Source organism: Strix uralensis, chromosome 4 (genome assembly GCF_047716275.1).
Source record: "Strix uralensis isolate ZFMK-TIS-50842 chromosome 4, bStrUra1, whole genome shotgun sequence".
NCBI lineage: Eukaryota > Metazoa > Chordata > Aves > Strigiformes > Strigidae > Strix > Strix uralensis.
In genome coordinates, this window is record NC_133975.1 from 96536957 (window position 1) to 96564023 (window position 27067).

The 27067-nt window shown below is 37.7% G+C and overlaps 1 protein-coding gene across 23 annotated transcripts in view; it reads right to left on the reverse strand.

Moving 5' to 3' along the window:
* The window catches only part of GPHN (gephyrin), a 303525-nt gene that overhangs the window by 114852 nt on the left and 161606 nt on the right, over window positions 1-27067 (reverse strand). For 14 of the 23 annotated variants that reach the window (XR_012628894.1, XR_012628893.1, XR_012628892.1 and 11 more), the window contains 3 exons: window positions 22016-22054; window positions 5872-5966; window positions 675-741 (listed from right to left, as the gene is read on the reverse strand). Coding sequence is in view for 20 of the 23 variants with exons in the window: in XM_074868124.1 (XP_074724225.1) it covers window positions 675-741; window positions 5872-5966; window positions 22016-22054 (201 nt within the window). In the remaining 3 variants the exon portion in view is untranslated. The remainder of the gene's footprint in view (window positions 1-674; window positions 742-5871; window positions 5967-22015; window positions 22055-27067) is intronic. The other 9 variants (XM_074868126.1, XM_074868123.1, XM_074868119.1 and 6 more) reach the window with 1 other exon arrangement.

The window sequence follows — 27067 nt, forward strand, 5'->3', positions numbered from 1 at the left end:
CTACACAGAAAGAGCGAGCACTGGAAACATCTAGCCTTACTAACACAAAAAATATTCCTCCTGATGTTTAATTGTGTTTCTCACAGCTCTACAGTGAGAAAGTAAGCATGAATAAAAACACAAAGCCTAACTTCTCTGTCCAAACTGTGCAAAATGCAGAAATAAACTGTATAAAGGATATAAAGTCTGATACCCATATTCAGAAGATTTAAAAAAATTCTCAAACTCTCAAAAATGATGTTTTTTTCCTCTTGCTGACCAAAATTGGGAATATTCTTCATAATCCAGCAACTTCCACTCTACACTAGGCCTTCTTCTTACTTCTGTGTGAAAAAGAACACTTTCTTGGAAGCTGTAACAGCACAGATATCAGGTACAGGCTGACTAGAGAAGAAGGAAGAAGTGTAAGAGACCATTAGACTCTTCATTAGCACTGCCTGCTACAGTGAGTGCTCTCTTGCACTACACGTGATGCTGTCCTGGTCACTCAGTACTTTCAATTGTATTGGAATTGTATTGTCCCTGACTGAGAGTGATGGTGTGTTCAGTTATACGGATAAACATTTCAATTCACTTTTGTAAAATTTGTTGTAGTGGGTACTTTCTACCATTCAGAAAAATGGGAGGTACTCATCATGGGTCCTCAGTAGCAGATCAGTAAGAACACTTCTTACCTGTGACCCTTTCTTGCTACCTGGCAGATTAATTATGAGAGTTTTCCCTCTGATTCCACACACAGGTCTGAAAAGAAAGAAACCCAGAGTGAAATTCTTGCATGCAACTTTCTCCACTATAGAAACAAGAACAGAGCATTTAATATAAATTCTATTATTTATCAGAATTTGTAAACTCAATTTCCAAAATCTAAAAATATTTGCTGATCATGTTCTCATAAAACAGTTCAGGAGAAGCTGAGCTGAAAAATCATCGAACAAGGCTGACAGAGTCTAACATTTAACTGATAGTATAAACACTAGCTAGATTTCCATCTTTTTTAGATCTGTGTAGATCCCTTCATTCCATAGTTTACTTGCATCCAATCCACTCTTTGATATAGTCCCTATTTGCTCATACACATGATTCCTTTGTAATGTACTTGATGGTGTCAAACACTATTTCCCTTGCCAAGTAAAAATACTAAGTCATGCTGGTTTCATTAATTCAAATAGGTCTTCTTTTTTTCAAAAGATGCAACATAAGAAAAGCACAGAGGGAAGTAATTCTCAAGTGAAAACTGCACTTATGCGGTGCATATCTAATTCTTCTTAACAATCTTTCCTTTCCCCTCAAAAAAAAATGAAACCAACTATCAAGAGAGGGAAGACTTTATTTTATTTTTTGTCTTTGGGGAAGTCCTTTGGTGTTGATGCAGAGCTGAACTTAAAACACCCAAGTGCTGAATGCTTTCTGTTGTTTAGAGTTTGTCCCTTCCTCCTTTTAGCTAAATATTTTTCAAGAAAAAAATTTTAATTTACTGGATTTTGTCTTGAGGTTGTAAAGAATGCCTCCTGCTTTTCTCCACTGTTTATGAAACCAGGACTGGTATATAAGGATATGAAAAAAGTAAAAGGATGAAACCAAACCACAAATATATGGAGGCTACCGTTGAGAGAAATTGTGTAACAGTCTCTTTATCAAACAAAAACATGAGCCATAAGGGAAAACAGAACAGAAAATAATTTCTTGATAGGGCATTACCAAAAATTTTGAGCCAAAGGACATGGTTTGTGGGGTAGCCAACTTCCCTGGATTTCTTCTTATACAAATAATCCTCAGTGATTAATGTAATTTATTGGTAGCATGGCATTTTCTAGCAGGTTAGCAAGTATTCTGCTGACAGCTGTCACAATGCTCACAATTAAACAGCACAGAGACCATTTTTGTGCCACAAAATGAATTTTTGGTATCACAGGCAAGCCAGCCTGAAGAGAAGTTTTATTTTCAACTGGCAGCTTGAATACTGCCTGACTCCTAGCTTCTGTTTTCCCATATTCACTTCTTGCACACTATACACCCTTAGTTAAGAAAGAATTTCAGGTAGTTGAGGAATGCTCTACTGCAACACAAAGATGAAGAGCCTGAGTTAAAGAAATGTGCTCATTTACTCTTGTTGCAGCATTCAAATTTACAGCATACAAACTCAATCCAAATTGACAGCCGGCTGAACAGGAGCCAGCAGTGTGCCCAGGTGGCCAAGAAGGCCAATGGCATCCTGGCTTGTATCAGAAATAGCGCGGCCAGCAGGGACAGGGAAGTGATCTTGTCCCTGTAACTTGGCACTGGTGAGGCCGCACCTCGATTACTGTGTTCAGTTTTGGGCCCCTCACTACAAAAAGGACATTGAATTACATGAGCGCATCCAAAGAAGGGCAATGAAACTGGTAAAGGGTCTGGAGCACGTGTTGTACGAGGAGCGGCTGAGGGAACTGGGGGTGTTTAGTCTGGAGAAGAGGAGGCTGAGGGGAGACCTCATCGCCCTCTACAACTACCTGAAAGGAGGTTGCAGAGAGCTGGGGATGAGTCTCTTGAACCAAGTAACAAGCAATAGGCCAAGAGGGAATGGCCTCAAGTTGCGCCAGGGAAGGTTTAGACTGGATATTAGGAAGCATTTCTTTACAGAACAGGTTGTTGGGCGTTGGAATGGGCTGCCCAGGGAGGTGGTGGAGTCCCCATCCTGGAGGTGTTTAAGAGTAGGGTCAACATAGCGCTGAGGGATATGGTGTAGTTGGGAACTGTTAATGTTGGGTTAATGGTTGGACTAGATGATCTTCAAGGTCTTTTCCAACCTAGACGATTCTGTGATTCCAGAAAACCCCATATGTGAGATACGGTTTATGACAGATTCAAAATAAAGGAAATAGGAATTAGTCACAGAGGAACTAAAATGAAGTGGAATTGTGTTTGGCAGATAGCTCCTTTAATAATCATCTTCTTGCTCTTTTGTTCCACTTTACATAATTTCAAACATTGTAAGCTAAATGACCAGTACAACCAACCAACCAATAATAAAAAAGGACTAAATCAGCAGCCATTCTCCTGAAAGCTACAAGTTTCAGTCGTCAATAATCACATCTAGTGGCTCAAGACAGAAATGGCACTGGCAAAAATTTCTCAAGAGAGCATGCAAAAGTAAGTAAAAGTACCTAAAAACTGCATGGCTTGCAAAAAGATACTGTGTGTGCTCACAACATAAAAGCACACAAAGTGTGCATGCATTCTGGGTAATTTGAGAGATTAATGATATTCCTCCAACTGTAGAACAGTTGAGGGAAATGCTGTGGATCTCATGTTATTCTCAGCTTTGTGATGCAGTGGACAGAAATTTTAAGAAAAAACAAAGAAGTCTGACAAAGAAGAATACAAGCAGAACCAAGGGAGTGGAAGGAAAGACAGGACACAGGAGAAATAAAAAAACAGATGTGGGAGGAAAGAAAACAGGTCTGATGCAGAAGTAGGAATGGAGAACATGATCTCTTTGGGAAAAAATCATTACCTCCTGTGAAGAAATTATGCTGGTAAAAGCAGAATAGATGGGCAAGGAGACAGAGTGCTTCAAAGAGCCTCAATAAAGACTGGCACAGCATGGGTAGTTACAAGAATCGGGTGAAGGGAAGAGACAATTCTGTGACAAGGACAATTTTGGAAGGTCACAAAGAAGAAAAGGAAACACTTTCAGGAAACACATGAAAAGGTCTATGACGCACTAAGATACTCCCTGCTGGAACTTGGGACTGAATCCAAACTGAGAGTCTCAGTGCTCCTCATAAGTGAATCCAGTCTACAAAATGACTCACCACTTCCTACTGCTGGCCCATAGTGAAGAAGACACCCTATAACTTAGAGCAATTTTAAAAAGTTCATATGATAAAATTCAACACAATTGACCTAACATTTCCAAACCTGCAGGTGATTTATAAAGTGTCAGCTTAATATTGCATAATGGAACTTCTGCTTTTGTTTTTTTGAAAAGTCAAAGAAATTACATGCAAAATTATCCATCAGAACTTCATTTCAAAATGAAGTCAATGAGAGGTAAGCTTAGGACCAGTGACATTTGGTGTTAAATACTTAAAAAAATTAGGATCTACATTTCTCAAACTGTGTACCTAAAATTAGTGTATGTTTCTGACCTCTCTTAATGTCTGCCTTAGTTCTCATGGTAAGGGGGGATTACCAAATCAATTTCCAGAATTTTCTATGAAAATATATTAACAATTTGTGTCTTAGAATAACAAATGATGTAAGAAAAATCGCACAGAAAGTGAGCCTGCATTCAGAGAAGATTCTGAATAAAGAGCACCAAAATCGATACAGGATTACACACAGGACAACCAAAACAAAGAAAAGTAAATTTCCTTCCTCCATCTTAAGCATTTGCAGAGCAATTCTACAAAAAAATGTGATCATAACACACACATGCATTCATGCAGAACTGAGATTGCATGAGAAACCATAATGCTGTAATTTCATAATTTTTGTGTACTTTATGATCTGAACCGTTATAAAAATAATGGCCTTTTGCATGCTGATTGCTTTTATGTCTGAAATAGAGGTTTTCACTGGGAAATTTTTTAAGTCCTAATATGACTGCATGCAGTATCTTTGTAATGTTATCTCCCATCGTTGTCATCAATTACTACTGAAAGTGGCTGAAGTTTAAGGGACATTTTCTTGCTATATCTACAGAGGAGTCAGGTTGCAATCCAGCATTTTAGTCCCACTACCAATACAACATCCTTTCAGCCATCCTGATCACACCACATCCTAAATCAAACTTGGTAGCATGATCTAACTGGCTATCCTTTTCTTGATCAGAAACAGAACAGCTAAATTAACCTTTCCTCTCCTTGTGGTAGCATTCTGTCATCCTTTCCCTTCAGATAAACACCAACTACGATATAAAGAATTATACCAGATAAAAAAATGAAAATACTTGCTAATTTGGACAGAATCTGAAGGTGTTAACTTGGTAATGTTGCCCTTTCACATATGTAATACATGATATTTTAAAATACCTTGTCCAATCAATAAACCTCTCATCCAAATGTCCTTTAAAAATGCAAGTTTCTGAATACAAAATTACAGATTTGAAAGTTCCTTCTTTATTACTTATATAATTATCTTGTTATACCCTCATTATACAACAAGAAATCAAAAACCTGTAACAGCCATTGCTTCTTAGCTACCTTGAAATAATGTGCAAGCCCAAACTAACTTAGGAAAAGTACTGATATTACAAAGTCTATCAAGGGTAAAATGAGGTAAATTAAAGGAATAAAATAAAAATCAAATACAGAAAGAATTACAGGGTAACAAGAGATGTCACCGATAAAAAAGAAACAACAGGCAGAAGAACAGTTACTGATTATTTAGTAGGAAATACCAAACTCTAGGAGTCAAAGTACTATATCTGCAAGCATGGAATAAAATACCATTTAACTTATTCAGAGAGCTTTTGTTGATACTGGAATAAAAGCAGTATCAAAACAATACATTTGTATTTATCAAAGGGTGGGGTTTTTTTGCTAAACAAAGCATTTTAGTACTTGAACAATATATAGAAGAATTCTTCACTCACCACCAAAATGCCACAGCTCTAGGATGAAAAGAAAGCTGTCTAACAGCATGCATCAATATTACAAATAACCTGGCACAGAAAATACAGGAGAATACAGTGTCTAATAGAGACAACAAAGGAAATTAAATGAGAGAATGCAATTACCATTCTTGGAATTTGGCCACTTCTCTGAAGTTAAGACTTCTAGTCTTGATAACAATGGCAATGCTCAGCTATTTGCGTATAATCATTTCACGACAATGTGTATTTCTAAGGAAATAGTTCACCTCATATTTTGAAGGAAATAGTCTTACCTAGAGAGCATGCCCAGAGGAGTAACATTAAGTGATCCCATCAGCATTGCCAGGGCCATCCCTGGGGCTTCTCGCTCTATTACTTCTTTAGTGGCCTGCAATCAAAGATTAAATAGCAGTGAGTGAAGAAGTACAAGGACAAGAAACACATAAAACCAGCTAAAATTTGGGTAAGAATATCTCCTTTTTTTGTTTCTGTCAAGAGACGCCGTTGCTAAATTCTCGACACTGAAACATGTTAAAGAATTTTCTCTTGGTTGTGTAAAATAGGGAAAGACAAAGGATTGGGAAGAAGCACTGTTAGCTGTACTGTAAAGACTCATCTAGAAAATGTTAAGTCAGGACCCTATATATATAGAAAATGTTAACCAACACCACATAGTTAACAGCAACTCCCTCTAACAGAAAGGAAAGAATGTTTGAGAATAAGCAAAGAAAAGACCAAGTGTAACTGCCTTCTCTTCCTCATCAATCTCACGTGCCTTTTCCCGTTGAGATTTTCCCAGGCATGAGAAGGGTGAACCAGGCTGCGCAGAAGACAGAAAAAAAAGATTTGCAAAGGGAAGCCCATGTAGCAGGCAGGCAGGAAAATAGTAAAATGGTAATGATAATGGCCAGAGGCTGAGGCCTTCCCTTTTGATCATGTCAGCAAAACAGCAGTTCCAAACAGGCTGGTGGCTTTTATTCACAAGCGGTCCATATGCAGTAGGTATCGAGAAGCCTGGAAGCAGAGTCTGAAAATTCTTGTCTTTTTAGTCCTTTTTCCACGCAGGGAATCAGATGGAAAATTATTTTTCTGGGACGTGCACAACCTTCTGTCCCTACTTCCTAACACAAATTTTCTCAGGCACACAATCTGTCCAGTCTCCCAGCCTCTAGCTTTAGTTAGGACATAACACTCAAAGGCAGGTTACAGTCCTACCCTCTCTTCATTTATCCCACAGCAGTTGCTGTTCAGTGGATCATCTTGTTTCATGTTCTGAAACAAGATTATACATTATTTGGCACAACTAAAATGTTAGCAATGCTCATAAAATTGTGAAATCCATTGTAAAACATCCAGCCAAACTACAACACTTTGATGGTACAGCTATCAAAACAGAAATAGAAAAGCACATCTTAAATACAAGGACACTCTGAATAAGCTAAGTTTTCTTGGCAGTTTGATATAGCAAAAGAATAAAATGGAAGAGAAGCAGACAAATTATTCTGTGGGAAAGATTAAATTATAAATCACATCCTTGTACTTTTATAAGCTCCTAGTCTATAAGTAGAAAAACAAAGCCACAGAGAAGGAAAATGACAGAATTAACCCAACGGCACCCCTATGAGAAGGATCCAGGAGTCCTATACTAGCTATACAGCTAAACCACTTACAGTAAGCAATAAATAAAACACACAAAAAAATCCCTGAACAGAACAGATATTCAAGTGGCTATATTCTCAAACATTGCCACTAACATTTAACATGTTTTAAAGGAATCTGTCAATACAGAAGACAGACACAGCTACCAAGTAAGCCTTCAGATCTTTTACTAATAAGTGAACTTGGTATGTGCTCAGTTGTGGGAAGAAGGAAGTTTGGTTTATATGAAAGCAAACCATTTTAATTCAGTAGCTGATACCACTGATACTCTCTTATTTCAAGCATAGCATGTTGGTTTTAGTATTTCCCATCCTCTACTCGGAAACAGAAAAGGCATATAAGTACAACCCAGTGTCTGTATTTCTACACAGGGGAAATGAGAAGAAGCAGGCTAGGAATGATGCAGACAAAACTCCACTGCAGGAGACTGCCTAAAGATACCTGCTGAGGTATTAAATTATCAATCACACTAAAAATTATTAACACTATCCATAGACCTGATGATTTTTATAGTATAGAAGAAAAAGGCATTGCAATGGTGAAGGAACATTGCTGACAATGAAAAAGTTGGTGAAACATGGAATTCTCTGTGTGTGCATACATAGTAAGTCTGTATCTATGCTTTTTTATTTTCAGCTAATACCATGCTTCAAAGCCATTCAAAACTCGTTTTAAATATAAAGTGCATTTTGAGATTTCTTTTTTGCCCTTGAGCACAGTGACACTTTGAAGATATCATTAGTTAAAATTCTAGAGAGGCTTCAAAGGTAGTATAAGATGCAAGAGAGTTCCATAAACAACAATCCTGCAGCTCGGGGAGTCCTTCAATGAAATTCAAGTCCATTCTCCAACTTCACAAGAAAAATGACCTTCACAAAATGCCACTGCTAGCAGGCAATGTGATTATTAAAAATGTATAGACTAAGCAACAAAATCTGAAAGGGCAGAAAGTCCAAACAGCAGTACAGCCCTCAATAGAAGTTTCTAAAAATACTTGTTTCAAAAGATATATCCTTATACTTATTGCTGCAGGCAGACTTCTACAAACGGGAATGCTTCCTGTTTTCATATTTGCAGCCTGACTGGATGGATGTAACCAAAAAAGACTGCTGCTAAGTAAACAACTTTTACAGTGACATCTGCTCTTGAAATCAGCCACTGTAAGGTCCACTGTTGGGATGTCCTCAGATAACACAACTTAAAATGTGCAGTGTACAGGAACTGGGAAGCACACTCTTAAATAGCTATCATTTATCAATGAAATAAGCAGTGCTGCAGTGATTTGCAGATACTTTGTGTCTATGTGTAACAACTCTTTGTTTCACCAACAATGTACCAAAGTGCTGGTGGCCAGGTTTTCTAATACTTCTTTCAGGTTTGAAGGGTGGTTTTCATCTGTGTCCAGCCCAGGAGTTAACTGTCTGGTACCAATATCTACCTGCATGCAAACTATTAGAGAATTAGTGACTCAGCACCTTCACATTTTACCAGTACTCTAGCAAAGTGTCCTGGTTTTGGCTGGGATAGGGTTAATTTTCGTCCTAGTAGCTAGATTTAGGATGAGAATAATGTTGATAACACACTGATGCTTTAGTCCTTGATAAACAGTGTTTACACTAAGTCAAGGACTTTTCAGCTTCTCACCCCAGCCCACCAGTGAGGAGGCTGGGGGTGCACAAGAAGCTGGGAGGAGACACAGCCAGGACAGCTGACTCCAACCGACCAAAGGGATATCCCAGACCATATGGTGTCATGCTCAGTAGATAAACTGGGGGGAAAGCTGGCTGGGGGCCGCTGCTTGGGAACTGTCTGGGCTGCAGGTGGTGAGCAGCTGCATTGTGCATCACGTTTTGTATAGTCTATTATTATCCCTTTCTTTTCTGCCCTGTTAAGCTGTCTTTACCTCAACCCATAAATTTTACTTTTTTTTCCAATTCTCTCCCCCATCCCACTGTGGGGCAGGGAAAGTGAGCAAATGGCTGTGTGGTGTTTAGCTGCCTGCCAGGTTAAACCACAACACAAGGCTGAATTAAGATTGTTAAACTTTGTTTCATGGGCAATTTTTTCTTGGTAGCCTCACCATCAGTCAGCTTTTGCCTGCTGCAGGGGGGCACAGTATTGGCACAAAATGAATCACAAATCAAGGCTGTTGCCCCTGGCTCTCTTACAACAGCGATGACAACACTACTATGTGGGCAGAAGCAGGAAAAAATGATGAGGAAATTTCATTCAGAGCTGTGACACTGATGCGTTCATCAGCACTGAAGCTATACACTGATTTCTCAAACCTGAGGTTGATGACTATATAAAAAGTAGGTGGAAAATACTGAAGTAAATTTGCGTAAAATACTAAAATGACAGCAAAGAAGTGTCCCCATTTTCTTCCACATAAGGTGGTAAAGAAGACAGATGCATACAAGATGGAGGTGGAAGAGAGGGATTCCACAGAAGTGAAAGCATTTGAAGGTGAAAACAAGTAGTTGAGGAGAGAGACAGAAATGCAGAAAGGCCAGTTTGGAGGCTGCAAAGAAAGGCGGGGTTTGTAGTTTAGATGGGAGAAGGAAATATGGGAAGAAGGAAGCCTAAGTGGAAAGGAAGAATTGTGGAGAAGTCCAGCAGCAGGACTGTCAGAAGGGCAGGAATCAGAGTAGAGCGAGGGCAAGTGAATGGAGTGGGATGGAAATAAGACTGCACAAGGCAGCTTGCACAAACAATACACGAGGGAAAAACTCAGGAGAAGCAAAAAGGAAGACAGGACATGATAGAAGTGTCAGGCTGTGAGGGATCTAGGGAGAAACACAATGAGACTGAAATAAAACAGTAGTTTCTACTCCAGAGAGGGGAAGTAGAGACTAACAGTTAAATATTCCACAGAAGTATTCAGGACTTACTAACAATGTCTATAAGAGCAGTTCTTGTATTTCATTGCTATATGAATAAACACAATTTATTTTAAAACGCATTTTTGATTGTTTTCAAAGTGCTTTTTTATCGGAGTTAGGGCATTATGTTCCCAAACTGATATACTTTTAGGTGTCTTTGACGTAGTTGTGGTTTCTTAACAGATGGCTTGCTGCCAGTTGGTTTCACAGAGTTCTCTGCTGCTTCATGGCCTTTCTTTGCCTCCATATAAATTAAGTTCAGTTCCTAATCTGTGGAAGCCCTCCCAGGCCCTCCTTCTGGAGGATATACCCACTGCAGACTGATTTAATTAAGAGACTTAGGACTACTCTTGAAATGTTCAGAAACTCCTTATCTTTGTCTTTCAGGTATTAGGCATAGCAAAATTTGTCCTTAATAGTAAGTAATGATCTGAGACATTTCATATACTCTTCAGCAGTTTTGCGATGGTAATATAGTTTTATCTCTTCAACTAAAATGCAAATATGAGACTAAGAAGTCATAATAAATTTGATTAAATTAAGATGACCGAGACTGCCTCTGTTGAAAATATTATTTCTGTTGAAAAAGTTAAAACCTATGACTCTGCATAGCATATCATAAAGCTACATATGCAAATTAATGGATAAATTTGCAGATAATTTATATTTAACAGCTGATAGAATTACAAAATATTTTATTACCTATTTGAGCTTTCCATTGAAAGCAGAAGTCTTGGAAGGGCCTAACCAAAGAAATACCTATATATCCTCTGCAACAGAACTTACAGAGCACAGTCAAACCTCAGAAGACTGGACAAAGAACTATGGAGACAGATCAGTCAAATACACAATAAAAATGTCAGTCACGTCTGTCAACCAGTTGTGCAAGACGTGTATACTTTAGGAACAAAAACTGCATCTCTCAGCTTGGAGATGAGATATCTTCAAGGTTATTCAGTATACCTCTGCTGGAGATAACACATGTGCCTGTAATTTCTATTCACAAGTCAGCTATTTCAGCTTATTGTCTACTTCCCTATTCTTATTTTGCAGGGGAGAAAATAGAGCTTACAGGGAGCTAGACCGATTAGAGCTTCTCAACTAAAAATCACTTATCTATTTCTTCTCTTAGTACAATAAGAAATACAGGTTGCAGCAGTTAGTTTCTTTCAATACACTGAAAAGTTTTTGGATAAAGATAAGTTTTCAGTCACTCATTCTCACCATCATGCTGTCTTTCCTTGAATTTTTCTCATTCCGTGACCCCAATAACCTGTGTGATGATATTCTGTGTCTCTTCTATGGATGGAAGGTTTGAAAGGAACCGTGCTCTCTGATGTTCCCCAAAATCAAATTTCTTTGGCTAATTGCTCAGTTAATTTGACAAATGGATAAAACTGATCACATATGCCATTGCTGCAAAGCAACCAAAGTCAAGCACGTTTGTAAAAGTCTCTCAACTTGTCATCAAAGTTAATAACTTTCTAACAATATAGTGGCCCTAACATACCATTGGGGTGTTGCAGCCAGAGATACACCATGCAATGGCTGTCCTTTCACATGTATGCCATTACGATTATCAGTGACTTCCTGATGTCAAATTAATTGTCACAGATACATGTAAATCAAGAATGGCCTGCATCCAGAGGGCAATAAATAGCTGCTTCTGAACAGGGGACATCCCAGAAGTAGGTGTTTGCTGTCATTCTAGAACTTTTGACAGATTGACACCCACACCAATGAACCTGGCCACATGCACCTTAAAAGTAATAGCCTGACAGTCATTGTTTCCTCAATGGTAAGTTATCCATGAGTGCTAATGATGTGGGCCTGTAAAGACCCAACAACTGTTTTATATCCCCAGAGTAGTGGAGAATAACTGACATAAGGCTACAGTAAGGACCAATCACTATGTTTGGATGGATTGGTGGTGGCTAAGCAGATACCAAGTCAGTCCTGCCCCTGATGATTTGTTTCTCCTCATGAAGTGACCCCCCAGGCTTCTGTCAATTTTACTGTACAGTAAGAAACTCAGCCTGAGTCTGGTGAGCCTCCACTTTCATGTTCCTCTTGGGTCTTTTTGACATTAAATGTGGCTATGTGTGTCAGACACATATAGACACATATTGAGAGCTCTCCTAGACTTTTATAGAATTATTTTACATAAAATAAAACATGTCTAAACATATTAGGGTGGCTTACTCTATTGCCCTTCCCTCTTATCAATGGTGACCTTGGTACATATTCCTCCAATAACTGACCTGATTACATGTTCTTTTTTCTCTTCTTCCCGTGACTCAAATCTACAAACAGTCAAGGCAGATGAAACCCTGATTAATCTAGCCAACTAAAAATGAACTCTATAACCTGATGTATCGGCATGCCCCAATAATGCATTTCCACTGACAATAATTCTGCAGCACAAGAATGCTGATTTGAAGTTTGCTTGCATTCTCAGCATATTTGCAGTGACTCTGCTGCCATCAAGATCCCAAACATCACAGCATGACCCTACAGAATTTATCTGGGTGAGAAACAAAAGTGTCACAGCAATACCTGCTGTTTGATTAGATTAAATAAAGACTCTGTTTTCTCTGTTTCTTCCCATATCCATGATTCCCTCTGCCTGCAACTTGCCCCCTCCAAATTCCCTCACTCTCTTCACTGGGATCTATTGTATCATTTATTGTAACCTAATGCCTATGGCATGAGACTCAGAAGTCAGGAGCTAATTCAGTGTTCTTGTTTATAAACCAGTATTAGCAAACGATTCTATCAGTACAATTCCACTGTGTATATGACCATAAAAAGCAACTGGCTGGTAGAGGTACCTCTGACAGTACTCAATGACTTATGCATGACCAAGCCACAAATATATTTAGTTTTAAATAGCTGGACTACAATGATAGTTATTTCTGTAAACAAAGAATTACTTAAGTGTATATTAGTTAATAAAGATTTCAGTATTTATTGTAACTTTCCTTAAAAGACCTTGTTTTCTTCCTAATTAAAAGATTTACTTCATAACACTCAGTTTCATTTTTACTTACAGCTTGAAAAACATTTTGGGGAAGATGCTTCACATTTTTATATACAATAAAGAAATAGAAAATTTAAATGGATATACTAGAGAAAGCAGCATTGTGGAATTTGTAAATTGTTCCTGCACCTCAGTAGGTTTGTATTTAAGTTTTGAGCTAAAGCTGGTTGCATTTGATTTACAAAAACTTCATAGATCAGTGATTTGCCTGCCCCATTTCTGTAGAAGAAATGTTAATGAAATCGGTGCACCTGGGCAACCAAACCATGTGCATCTTCTAAATATCACTTTAAATATATATTAAGTGTTAATCATGTTAAAAATACTGATTGCTAAACAAAGTTTTAAGACAGTAAATGTGTATAAAATATTTATGCCATACAAACTGATCTTTATTTTATGATATTGCCCACCTCCATACATTGTCATAAAACCAATAGAACAGTCATTTTTAGAAACAGTTAACCAAACCAAGAAAACGCTTACCAAATGTTTTTCTGCACTATGAGGAATGCATTTAGGCTCTATGAAGATGTATGCAGCCCACCAGCTGTATAATGGTGTGTGTTAAGCCAGTGTCAAAAGGCAGACTATTTTCAAAGGTGGAGAGGTTAGGTGGATTAGCTTGTTAAAGCAACAGCTGGAAACAAGCCACTGCACTTGCTTACAAACAAGGGCAAGGTGCCTACTTCTTTCCTCAGCTCTCTTTTTCATGTGCAAACTGCTGTGCTTCCCACTTCAACTCCACTTCATGTAAGAATGAATCCTTCACTGTTCAATAAAAGTAATACAGCTGAAGACTTGCTGGTAAAGGTAGTGACACCATTCTGCTATTACAAGAACAGTTAAAATTTTATCTGTTAATCATTGTTATTCTTTTAAGTTTTCCCTCTCTTACTTCAAACTGCTTTATATTTAATACAAAATGTAAAAATCTATGCAATCCAGCACAACTTTTGCAAAATTCTTTAAAAATTGAAGAAATGGGACAAAACCTAAGAAGTGAAAATTTTGTTCTCTGAAAATCACAGAATCACACAAGAAATGAGAGAAATCAGTATCAATAAGAATATCTACAATATCTCAATAAGAGTAACAGTAAGAATTCTACAATTAATGCAACTGACAGTGTAATGAGCTTTAACTAACGGTATAATAATTAGAGAGCACTGTCTCATTAAAAAAATACCCTGTACAGTGCTTCTGGTTATGTGTACTATCTTCTAGACTATATATCTACACCAAAGGGGAGTCAGGGTACAGTTAGCTTAATTTCATACAAAACTAGTGCAAAACTTGGATTCTCTGTATATGGGGAGGAAGTATATCAAGCAATGAAGTCTAGAACTACATAAGAGAAACCTGTCACTTTTGCTTAGTTGTGATATTAGTATCACAGGAAGAGGAAAGACACTATATTCCTTGGAGACCTTCATCAGTACACACAAAGAATGAGGCCACCAGGTAGAAATGTATACTGATTTCTCTTAAGAACTTGCCCAGTCTCTTGGGCAGTGAAAGAACCAAAAGTTTTTACTTGCAATTTCACTTCTCCAAATAAATAATTTTGCAATGCTTTAGTTCCGATGTATTTGTTACTGAGATTCAGATATGGAACTCCTCTTTTGAGAATGTTGTCTGTTGTTTCCTATCATTTACTACTTTCTCCCAAGAACACAGATTGCATATGAAATATCTGTACTTCTGAAACTCCAGTCAGTTTCTGCCACAGGTGAAGTAGCTCCTCCAAACAATTTCAGATCTCAAATCAATGTTGAAGATTAAAAAAAAAAAGCCTTCCTAAAATACACCTTCTACACTACAAAGGATGGACTACTGAGTGATAAATTTTCAAGAATATACCACGGCAATACAAGAATTATAAAAAGGACTTTACTTTCTCTTAAGATTCCCTTACACAGTATCTTTAATCCCCAAGTGAATGATAAAGCATCTCTAATAACAAAAGCTTTGAAGTACTTATGCCATAACCTAAAAACTCATAGAAAGGATTCTTTCGTGAGATCCAGTGATGGAATTCATGTGTTCAGAGTCTGAATAGTTGTTAAGTACACATGAATGATGCATTCATTTAAACCGAACAACTGAAGAGATTCTGAAAGCCAAAGTGACCTACTGTGCATTCTGTCAAACAATTTCCTATACATTGATTATTTAACTCCTGGCACAAATCACATTTTTTTTCCTCCAAGATTCTCATGGAAACAACTGGATGAAAGGTTTTCTCAAAGAGAAGATGGAAAGTACCTTGTTGAGACTGGTGCAGCACAGAGCACTGAAATGGAAGACAGCAGAATTCCTAATCTACACTGAATGAGGAATATTAAATATATCAAGTTTACTTTTTCCTCTGGAACTTAATTTTACTATTTAATTAATGTTTTACAATACTTAATAATAATCACAGAATCACAGAATTGTTTGAGTTGGAAGGGACCTTCAAGATCATCCAGTTCCAACCCTGCTGCCACAGGCAGGGACACCTTCCACGAGACCAGGTTGCTCAAAGCCCCGTCCAGCCTGACCTTGAACACTGTCAGGGAGGGGGCAGCCACAGCTTCTCTGGGCAACTCGTTCCAGTGCCTCACCACCCTCACGGTAAAGAATTTCTTCCTTATGTCTAATCTAAATCTATCCTCTTTCAGCTTAAAGCCATTACCCCTCGTCCTATCCCTAGACTCCCTGATCAAGAGTCCCTCCCCAGCTTTCCTGTAGCCCCCTTTAAGTACTGGAAGGCCACTATAAGGTCTCCCCAGAGCCTTCTCTTCTCTGGGCTGAACAAGACCAACTCTCTTAGCAATATAATGAAACCCAGTATAAAACATTCTCCTTTATTTCACTGTTCCTAATATCTCTTCTATACACATTTCTGTATCCAACACATCAGTTTCTTCCAGTTTTAGAAGCCGTTACAGTATCTTTCATGCACTAGCTAAAACCAGTTCAATCATTTATTGACACTACTCAGCTATGACAGAGTAATGCTTTCAAATGAATGCAACTTAGCATTGTATAGACAAATTCTGTTGGTTTACCTCCTAACTGCCCAACTCGTAACTTTGAAACCCTGAAGTTCTTATAACGTAGGCACCTTTTCATTAATATAGATATAGCAACATAGGTATATAAGCATCTCCCTTCACCTACACTTCTGCTGCACTTGAAGCAGCAGACCATGTTGTGCAGAAAAATCTTTTTGCTTTTTAATAAAATTCACCCTGTGTCCAAATCTCTTCTGCAGATTGATTTTTATACTAGCAGTGTGTAAGTGGATCACCGAGAGAAGTGGTAGCCTTTACAACTGGTAAGGCAGAAGAGATTCTTAGGTAGGCACAGGGAACAAGTTAGTTCTTCTCTGTGTACTTAAAATGTACATAAGACTGGACTCTTGCAATAAACACTAAGCAGCTCACTACCACATCAACACGTTCACACTCAAGAGGACAGCAACTACAAACATCATAGCTCTAAGCCGATTAACTTAAGTAAAAAAGCAGACAGTACTTCTATATAATGTATATGAATGATGGAAGACAGTAATTCAGAATAATGTAGAAATCATATGCACCGGATGTTAGCTGCCTAATACTATGTGTCTGATTAAACAAATGAAATAAAAAAATCCTCATTTCAAAAAAGCTAACAAGAAACAAAGATAAAATATTTCTGGGGAAAATATTAAGCTGTCTTAACAATGTGACAAGCTATTAATTGAGAAAAACCCACAAGTTCCAGCTAGGTTACCAAATCCATCTTTGTTATGCTTTAAAAAGTAAAACAAAAAACTCTACTGCTACAGACTCCATCTTGCCTGCAAAGAGCAATGAGTTACTAGCAGCTTCTCATTAAGATGCTGCAGGAAACAAAATCCCTAGGAGACAAAGACATCTAAAATAACTTTGTGACCTTCTCTGTTCTTCTCATTCCAGGAACCACCAATGCTGAACAGTAGAAATAAGCAAAACTTGCATAAATTGTAGAAGAGTTTGAGAAAGAACTGTAGTTTTAGGCCTTGCTGTTCATGGATTAATTCTGTATACCACTGGATACATAAGCACTATTTGGTTTAAAATGAAGAACTGGTCAGCTCATAGAAAGAAGTGGTAATAACCCGATCATTTTTCACTCTTGAAAAGAGAGCTGTAGCCCAGAAACTCAGACAAAAAAATGGTGCCATGTGTAGGTTTCACCCAGGTTTGAAGTCTGCAAAATTCACCACTTAAGTGATGTACACGATTGCAACACTACACAAAACACAAAACTTATTTCATAAATACTACAGTCTATCTGCAAAAAGATTAAAAGAAAAAGCCTAATTAAGGTGTACAAATATTTCCTGAAAGCAAAAGCGAGGATGGAAAAGATTATTTAGTGTTTCTATGATGTACTATGAATGAGAATAGTAAAGGACCAATCAAACAAAAATTTCTGCAGTCTCAGATAAAATCTCTGAACCATGACATTTATCGACTTCATCAAACTCCCAAGTGAAAGAAGCTCCAGCAAATTCAAAATCTAAAACCTGGCAGGACACAACAACAGAAAAACATACTGGGGGGAACAATTCTGCAACAGTCATTGAAGGATGGATGACTGGGTCTTCTTCCATGTATAAACTCAGTGATTATATCAGTTTAATTTACTAAGGAAATTCACTAACTTTAAGCCATGGATATTATCTTAACAAGGAATCAGTTAAAACTGCGTTATAACCACGTGATCACCTTTTCCTAGCCTGTGTTCTAAAGGACATTTTTTAAAAAAGGGAACCCAGAGGATGGAGTGTTTAAATCTTCCTAACTATAGTCATCAGAATAAAAGAAATCATGGGTTACAAATTGCAATGCTCAGAAGTCATCAACATAAAACCAGTATCATCTTGCTTTTTACATCTGCTTTGTGTGTTTATTTCCTCATTTTTCCAACAAAAGCTGTCTACCCACTAAGTAAAGAGGTAATAGTAGAGACACTGGAACTTACTCAGCATCAATACACCTTCAGCAAATTATTACATGAGTTGTTACAGCAAAAGCCTTCATCACTGATGACAATGCATGAACCAAAAGGCATATATGTTCTTTAGCACAACATGTATTATCTGAGGCATTCTTGTCTAAAATTAACAAAATAATTTTTTCAAACTGGATCCAGAAGCAACATAATAAAATCTGAGTTCCAGGTTGATATGAGTCACTGCCAGACATATTATTCTTAAAAGAATGGAAAACTTCAGCTGAAATTGAAAGCAGTGATTAAGTGGATCAGGGCAGCAGAACACCTTCGGGAAATCCCAAGGGTAGCAAAATCATTATATACCTGTTGGTCTTTTTGAGAACAAAAGACCTGTATTAGCTAGGAATCTGTTTTCTTTTCAGAAACAACTGAAGAAATCAGCTGCTTACATGATGCAATGCTGACTATCATCAGAAAGGATACCTTTAGACAACAGAGAAGAATAAAGAAAACAAAAATTTTTAATAGAATTTAAATACTTCATTGAAGTAAGAAGAGGATATACGAAAAACACTCTCCTGACAAATAATCTGTAGGATTTAGAGATCATAGTTCTGGAAGTTACTATGAGAAATATAACAAGTTCTTATTATCAGAAATAATAAGGAAGGAAAAGAATCTAACAAGAGGAAATAAAACTGAAAATTTGGTTATCCTGGAAAGGGAAACTCTATAAGCTGCAAAGACTTGTAACTCTTCATGACTTCTCTAGAAGCTAAATTTTTGTTGAAAAGTGCACAAGACAGACTAAAGAATACCTTAACAAAACCAACCAACCAAACAACATTAAAAAAAGACAAAATAATGTTGCATTTCATTGTTCCAGGAATTTGATAGATATGATGTTATTGCTGGGGCTTTGTGTGCAATTTTTTCATTGTTTCTTTAACCAAATTTTGACTCATTTATAAGTCAAAAACTACAATGTATTCTTTCAAATTAACATAGGTGGTTTTTTTTTTTAACTGATTAAAATATTTGTACCATAACTTGATCACTGCAGATGGAAAACTGATTTACCTGGATATTTTACAGTGAAGCTGTCTGAGACAGCACTGCACCTATTGTCCAGTAGGCATAATTTTCAACCAAGAAAACTTCATACATTCAGGAAAAAGCACTGTGTTTATTCTCCTCCAGTTTCTGATGCTTTTCTGCATTTACAGTTTATATAACCTGAATATTATTTGAAAATAGCCATTTTTATGAGGTTATATTGATTTTTAAAAACTATATTAAAAATAACTAAAATGATACACAGAAGAATGACTTATGGTTCTTGGGATAAGAAGTGAGTTCTAGCAGCATCCTGCAACCCCATGGTGCTAGAGTCAATATCCCTACTTCCTTCCAGCATCTGATGTCACTTCTCAAACAACAGTCTAGGGAAGCAGCAAAGTAACACCGGGAGTTAAAGCTTGGAGAAAGAGAATTGCCACTGAGATCTGTTCTTGTCACCAGACCCCTCAACAGCATGAAGCTGGTAGGAAGTGAGAGACTGCCAGCCTACTGTCTTTAAGAGTTCACAAAGTTGTGAAAAAAATATGCTTGGAGAAGCAAGGGAGGGTTGGAAAGGCTGAGAAGAGAGAGGACAGGAGAGCCTAGGAGACCGTAGAGGAGTAAAGGCCGATGTACACGTCCTCTGGTTGCTTGGCGCAGAATACAAGTTTACTGGATTTCTAGAGGTTAATGTGAAAACTGAGAGAAGGTTCCTTCTGGCTCTCACTTGGAACACTGTCTGCTGTACTGGGAGCCATCGTCCACAGGGGCAAGCCGGTGTCGGGAGCATGGGAGAAAGGTGCTCTCCCACAGAGTCTCTCTCTGATTCCACAGCTGGTCTTGCACAGGTGAAAGATGCTACTGCCTGTATGGTTAGACATCATTTTGCATATTTAGGGTATCTCTGAAGATAGCAAAAGTAGTAATATTATGTCTAGAGAGATTAAAAGCTGAAGTTAAAAGAATATTACATACAATTACTTTAAGTGTAGGAAGAACTTATTATGAAATTATGACAGGGTTCATTATGACAGCATATTCTCTCCGGTTCCTAGTTGGCACTGAATTCAAAAGCGTAATTAAAACCACAAACACATGTAGTAAGCTAGAAGCTGTGGCAGAGCTAGGAAAAGAGAGGTCAAGTGAGTTGAATTAAAAGAAGAGACAGGGAATTCTGCTTCTTACTCTAAACTGTGACAATGATTTATTCCCTTACTATAGACCTTACAGATGTAGTCAAGTCCTTGTTCTTAATCTGTGGGAGAGTGACAAAAGGTTTCTGTAAACTGGCAGTTGACCATTCTCCCAGTACACAAAGAGAGGGAAGCAGCAACTAGGACACACTGCAGTTTGGTAATACTGTACTGATCCAATAGCTTTTTTAGATTAGATACAACCTTGTGCTTTAAATTAAGAGATCTGTAAAATTTCTTATTTAGCTCCTTTGATCCACTGTATTTACTGAACATATCTCTACAATCAAACTTTAATCTTTCTGAGCCTCAGCAACAGATTGGTTTTTTTCCCCTGTTATTACCTACCTTCCATGGATTCTGAAAATTACCGTAGGTAATATTAGTGATGTGTTTTAGTACTTAATTACTACTGAATTTAATACTGCATACAGTATTACTGAACAGTAGTACACCTATCAAATGAAGTGATGGAAGCAAAGACTTTTTTTTTTTTTTTTGGTAAGGAGAGGAAGGGTTATGAGTAGTTCTAAGAAAAAGCTGGATGCTGGTACTGAGATCAGTTTTTGGCTGGTATGTTCAACTGAATCAGATCATGAAGGAGCCAGACAATATTTTTTCCCCATTCCTTACAATTCTTCTTAAGGTTTTCAGACTGGTGCATATTTAGAAATAAAATCTAGGCAGGTGGGCAGGACAATATGATAGAAATGCCAGGCATAAAAGCAAGGGGAGAGGACAGCAAAAGAGCAAGTATCAGTGAGTAAGCAGACTCAAAGAGCAGCAAGGGGACACTATGTTCAAGGATCAGGTGAAAAGGCAGGAGGAAAATGCCAGACATTCAGCAAGTCGATAAAGCAGTACCAAACAGTCAGCAGGTGTGCCAAGCAGCAGAAGAGCAATTCCGCAAAGTCAGCAGATGCACTCAGCAGGAAGGCGATGCCAGGCACTCGGAGCAGGAGACAGGGCAGCAGAAGGCCAGTGCCCATATGCAATCAGATCAAAAGGACAATAAGGAGGCGATACATGCCGTTCAACAGATGGACAGGGCAGGAGGTAGTCAGTGTCAAGCAATTAGCTGGTCAAGAGGTAATGCCAGACAGTCAGGCAAAGGGCCAAGATTTCAGGAGGACAATGCCACACACCCAGCAGGTAGAGAGAATAAAAGAGAGTAGTGGATGCCAGGCAGTCCCCAGACAAGCAAGGCAGCAAAAGCCCAAAAGCCCACGAATAATCAGATGCGACTGTCAACAAGGACAAAACAAAAACCTGCCAAACAATTGACAGGGCAGCAGGGTGGCGGTGCTTTTTCAATAACTTAGGATACCATGAGTGAAACAGTCCCAAGAATCTAGATGCTCACCCTCTGGTAATATCATTAGATCAGAGTGAACTATGAAAATCCACAGGAGAATAGCACACAAATGGAAACAGCAGATGAGTCTGACCCTAGCACTTGGGGAGGCCATGGGACCTTCCTATAAAACAAAAATATGAGAATCCACAAGAAAATCAAACAAATGGGAAAAATGTGTCTAAAAACTGTTTCTGATGATGATTAAAAAAGCAAAAAAATACTAGCAAAGAATTAGTTTGGAAATGATTCGGTGGGATTGAAGATGTTGCTTACCCCTCTCTGGAGCCCACATAATGGGAATGTTGGGAATTTCTGCAGCAGAAAAACAGAAGAGAAAAGGGATTTCTGACTCCCAGTTCAAGGAAAGCATGTCAATTTAGGACTGGGTAATCTCTTCGGGCAAAAAATAAGAATTCAACTGAATCTTTGCCCATCCCCAGATACATGCCTTTATTGAGGTTTGTGAAAAATTTAAGAAGCCCATATCAATTTCATCTCATGACATCCCACCCTTATTCCCCAAAACCACACTTACCTCTAGCACAAGGTGTATAAGAGGGGAAAGGGGATGGTCTTGTGAGCTCATTCCCATATCCACTGCAAAACAGCTTGTGAAGATGAACAGGAGTACCCATTAGCCACTGCTGGCCATTTGTGAAATAAACTGAAGAAGTCATTGACTGTTACTCACCACTAGTGTAGGTTGGTGTTTGAATTTAGTTTAGATACACCCACACTCTAATGAAAAGAATTAGTCTTACGAGTCTTGCAGGGTAACCCTGTTCTACGGCAAGAGTTGCAAAAGTGTGAAACTTATCAACCTTTTTTACCTTGAATGTTCTCTCCTCTTTAACGTAAGCACCGTGTTATTTACATGGTTGTTTTTTTAAACAAATTAAACCATGTTTCAGAAATCTTAGCTGCTGCTCTATTTCTGAAACATGTAATGAACTCCGGAACGTAAGAACTGAGAAAATCCCAGCAGTAAAAAAATTCAGTAATTTAACTCATCTGTCATTTCAGTCATGAGTGGTTTTATTCAGTAAGTATCTTCCTAGTAACTAGAAGTCAACCAACTAAGAATCAAACTTCACTATTTCTGTCCTCTTAGAAGTCCACGTTGTGTGTGTACTTATCTGCCTGCACATTAACCTCTTATTGGCAACACTGAAAACCTACATTTCACTTTGCTAAGGCAATAATATGCAAGAAGACAATTCTTCCCTCTCCTGCAAACTGTAGAGAACCTGAGACACAATAAAGGAATCATTAGCTCTACTGCGCATGGCTGAATTAGGATTTGGAAAGGTCACAGAGACAGAATCCATATGAATTTGCCATGTACTCATATGCAACAAAGCTTTTAAGTAGTAACAGGCTAAGGTGACGGAACATTATTTATAGTGATCCTCTCAGTATCAGCCACTCATTCATTTCCCTTCTACCTGAGCAAGGCACAGGAATAACAGAGGTTAATATAACTTCAAATTTAGAAATTTGGGTCGTAGAGCAAGAATTTCTTCCATATTCAAACTTTCCTGTATCAAACACTACTATTTGGGCTTAGAACAAAATGACAGGAAATTTAGGCAGAGGAGACCAAGAGATTTCCATCATATGATTAGTAATGGCATAAGCCATCCAGGAATAGCATACAGTGGCTGAACCAGAGTAGATATTAATACTACAGAGAAAAAGGTACTTAAAGCATGCACTGGCAATTTCATAAAATCCTGTGATTTTGTGGCCAGCAGCAGCTACAGTTAGCTGCACCACATCAAGAACAAAATTGCTAGCACCTTCTCTCTAAAGGGAGATCTTTCAAGGCTCAATGAAAATGAACTATGACAAACTGATCTCAGCGAACCATAAGAAAATGTTTATTTCTGGAGGAAAAGGTGGACTTTATAAAGCTAGTGAAAATTTAGATGTCAATAATAAATAATCAATAGTAGATTACACACCTCTATTAATTTGGGTATTGTCATTACAAAATTGGGAAAAAGAATGTATGCATGAAGTGCCAAGAAGCTATAGTCTAAATTAAGGTTAAAAAGTAATTATTTTCTTGTCCATTATTGATAAGACTTTCATGCCTGAGTGTGACAATAGTCATTTTGGTTTTCTATTCTGGTACTTATACTGAGTCAACATTTTGCTAAAGCTTCACTGCTCCACGTGGTAGCAATTAGCAGAAGCAGGCAAAGAAAGGACTAGTTATAATCCTAAGAATAACTGCTGAAGCCAGCTGCTTTCCGAGACTCTTCTAGTTTCTTTCCACTTAGTGGCTGGAAAAGCTCCTACACAGCAGGCAAGGAGCAAATGAGAAATTCTCTACTCTTTAATAAGTATTAGTTTTAATGATCAACTATTTTAATAGTGAGTCATTTTGCTATGCTGGTGCGCTTATGCCAAAAGGACTAATTCACTCAATTTTTGATACCTCATAAATCCAAAACGGTATCTGCCCTCTAGTTATCATTTCTCTAACATGCCTTCACAGAGAAGTCTTCGTAACAGGTCTATACAATTTTTGTTAATTTTCTCCATATTAAGCTTTTATTAACCTCTTTGTGATAGACCATGACCAGAAAAAAATGACATGTTAAGGGCAAGAATTGCATAATTACAGGCTTGACAATGTTTTCAAGATTATTTTGCCTTATCCTGATGTTTAATTTTGTTCAGTACCCTATTATCTGCTGTGAAGAGATGTTTTAATGGAAATCATTTTTAGAAATGCCTAAGAGGAAAAAAAATCCAAAAGTTTCAAACTGAAAATTTTGTTATGCACAAGTCCTATGGCAGGCATAGTTTTCTCCCTCAGTTACAGAAAGGACTGCAAGATCTATCCACTGTTGCAGCTACACTGCTCATAGGAGCCAAGACAGTTATTTAAACTAGCAGAGAGATGTCCATGAGAGCTGTGGTCCCTACAGTGAAGACGTAGCTAAAAGGCATCAGTAATGCCAAGAGGAGAACCCTTCTCCTTATCCTGATAAAAAGTAAATTACAATCATAAGTTTCTTCCGGGTGTATTTTTGGAAGTATTTGGGATCACTGGGATATGAACCATTTGTCTACCCACAAGATATGTCAAGTCTTTTTCCAACTTCCATTCTGAAATTACCTCAGAATAAAAAACTTAATTGCAAAACTTAAGATAAAAAGAGCAAGATTTCCTGGCTTGTCACTGTGGCTTTGCTTCTCATTCTATGAAACATTCATTTACTACTGTTTTCTTCAACAGATCTTGCAAATATTTCAGAACTTCTATTTGCTGTTTGAGAGTATTAAGGAAAGCTAAAATAAAGCAAATAAAAGTTGATCCTTAAATGGGCAAAAATACCCAATTGCTTAACAGGAATTCTGTTAGTATTATCTTTAGGATATGACAGTCAGACAACTTTACACAAAAGGTTAATACATTAGTTAAATAATTTAAAAGATATTTGCCCCAGCATCCTCAGTCAATATTATCAGAGTTTTGCATTTTCAAAAAAGAGACAGAGAAGCAATTGACGTAACCCTTTTGGATGAGGAAATAAAATTGTTTATTTATTAATTTCAGGATCCATTTGATTCAAACGAGCTTCTCATTTAACACATACAAAATACAAGGCTAGAATCTAGTTTGGCCTTCCTCACAGGGTAACGCATTAGCATCATCCATGACTTCTGTAAGGAGTACAAAATAACTTGAGTTTTGTTAGACATCTGTCCCACAATCAGTCACTTTTGATTTGACAGGATTAAAATGGAGAACACAGCTCTTCTTTAGAGAACTTGTTTGTGTGATTAATCTGTCACTGTTAAACAAATAAACCAACCCAAACACATAAAGACCTTCCATTATGATGATTTTCTTATTGCTTTCCTGGCTCAAGCCTCCTATCACCAGCTTCGTTATAATTCTCTTTAGTAGACTAAGAAAGCTGTTCGTACCTTACATTATTATTTCCCAAAGAAAGTACAGGTAAAAACCAAGTTATTTCCCAGTGTTCTTTCTGATAAACTAAACAGACTGAGTTGTGTAACTCTCGCAGAAAGCAGCTCTCCTAGCCATCACATATTTTTTTTTACCTTTTTCTATATCCACTGTGACATTTGAAACTTTTTAAAAAGGGAATGTCAGAAAAATATGCAGCTTCCCATTTTAGACACATCAATCTAATATACAAAGTATCCTCTGTATTCCTACTCCTTTCTTCCCCACCATCTTCATAATTGTCTATGTCGGGAAATTTGAACAGAAACAAGTTGAGAGACATACATTCTTTCAATCCAGTATCTCAGCTGGATCCACAGACAAGGAAACACGTTCAAAACTGCTGTTTATGTAGCAGAATATCAAGAATTTGCCAAGCTCTATTTATCAAAATTAGCATTCTTCAGGAACGCGCTCTCTGCATATATTTCCTCCTTCCTTTGTTTTTGTTTGTTTATTTATTTATGTATTTATTGGTTGGGGGTTTGGGGTGGGGTGAGGGGCTTCTTTTCTTTTTTTGTGTAACCTCTGATATTTGAGTAAATGGAGCTGAAATGGGATCTGGCTTCCTTCCCCCTCACATTTCTCACTATAGCTGTCCTGGCAGCTCGCAGATGTTTCCATGCAGTGATTGCAGTTGATGATAGCACAACCAAGCTCTTCAGTGATGCTGGCACGCTACCAAGTTTTCCTAAGAAACTCAAACAAGAGAAGAGAAAGTGCACTTTTTCATACTTCATAAGTCAGCTAAATCAGTTTGGAATTTCCCAAGACACAGGTACTTCTGTAACCTGACAGTGTGCTGGGTAGTGCAAATAATCTGTATACTGCTGCTTCTCAAAGAAACTGGAAATAGTTGTTTAGTGAAAAGTCTTCTGCAACTAAATGCATCAATTCTGCTATAATAACATGCCTTCCAAATATGTGATTTAAAATCTAATTATAGCTTTTAATTAAATCAGTAAGGCATATAAATATATTTGGATTTTTATAACACCAAATACAGCATTTCAAATAATAAATTCTACTGAAAAATTAAAGCAGACCTAATCATGGAAGCTAGGAACTGTCTGGAGGACTAACAAAAAGCAAATGGTACATTATAGAGTTGCTGATAAACACCTGACAGAGTAGCACAGAATTTGGAAGGAGTCTGTCACAGAACAGTCTATTCCCTTTAAGCGTATTTGTTGCCTAGATGCACCTGGCAAGGTTTCATATTTCCTTTAGGAACATGCTGGGTTGGAAATATATTTTCTAAGAAATATGGAGAACAATAGTTCTCAAAAGGTCTGATGGCAAGTTACAGGATCAGACATCATACATAACACAGCATG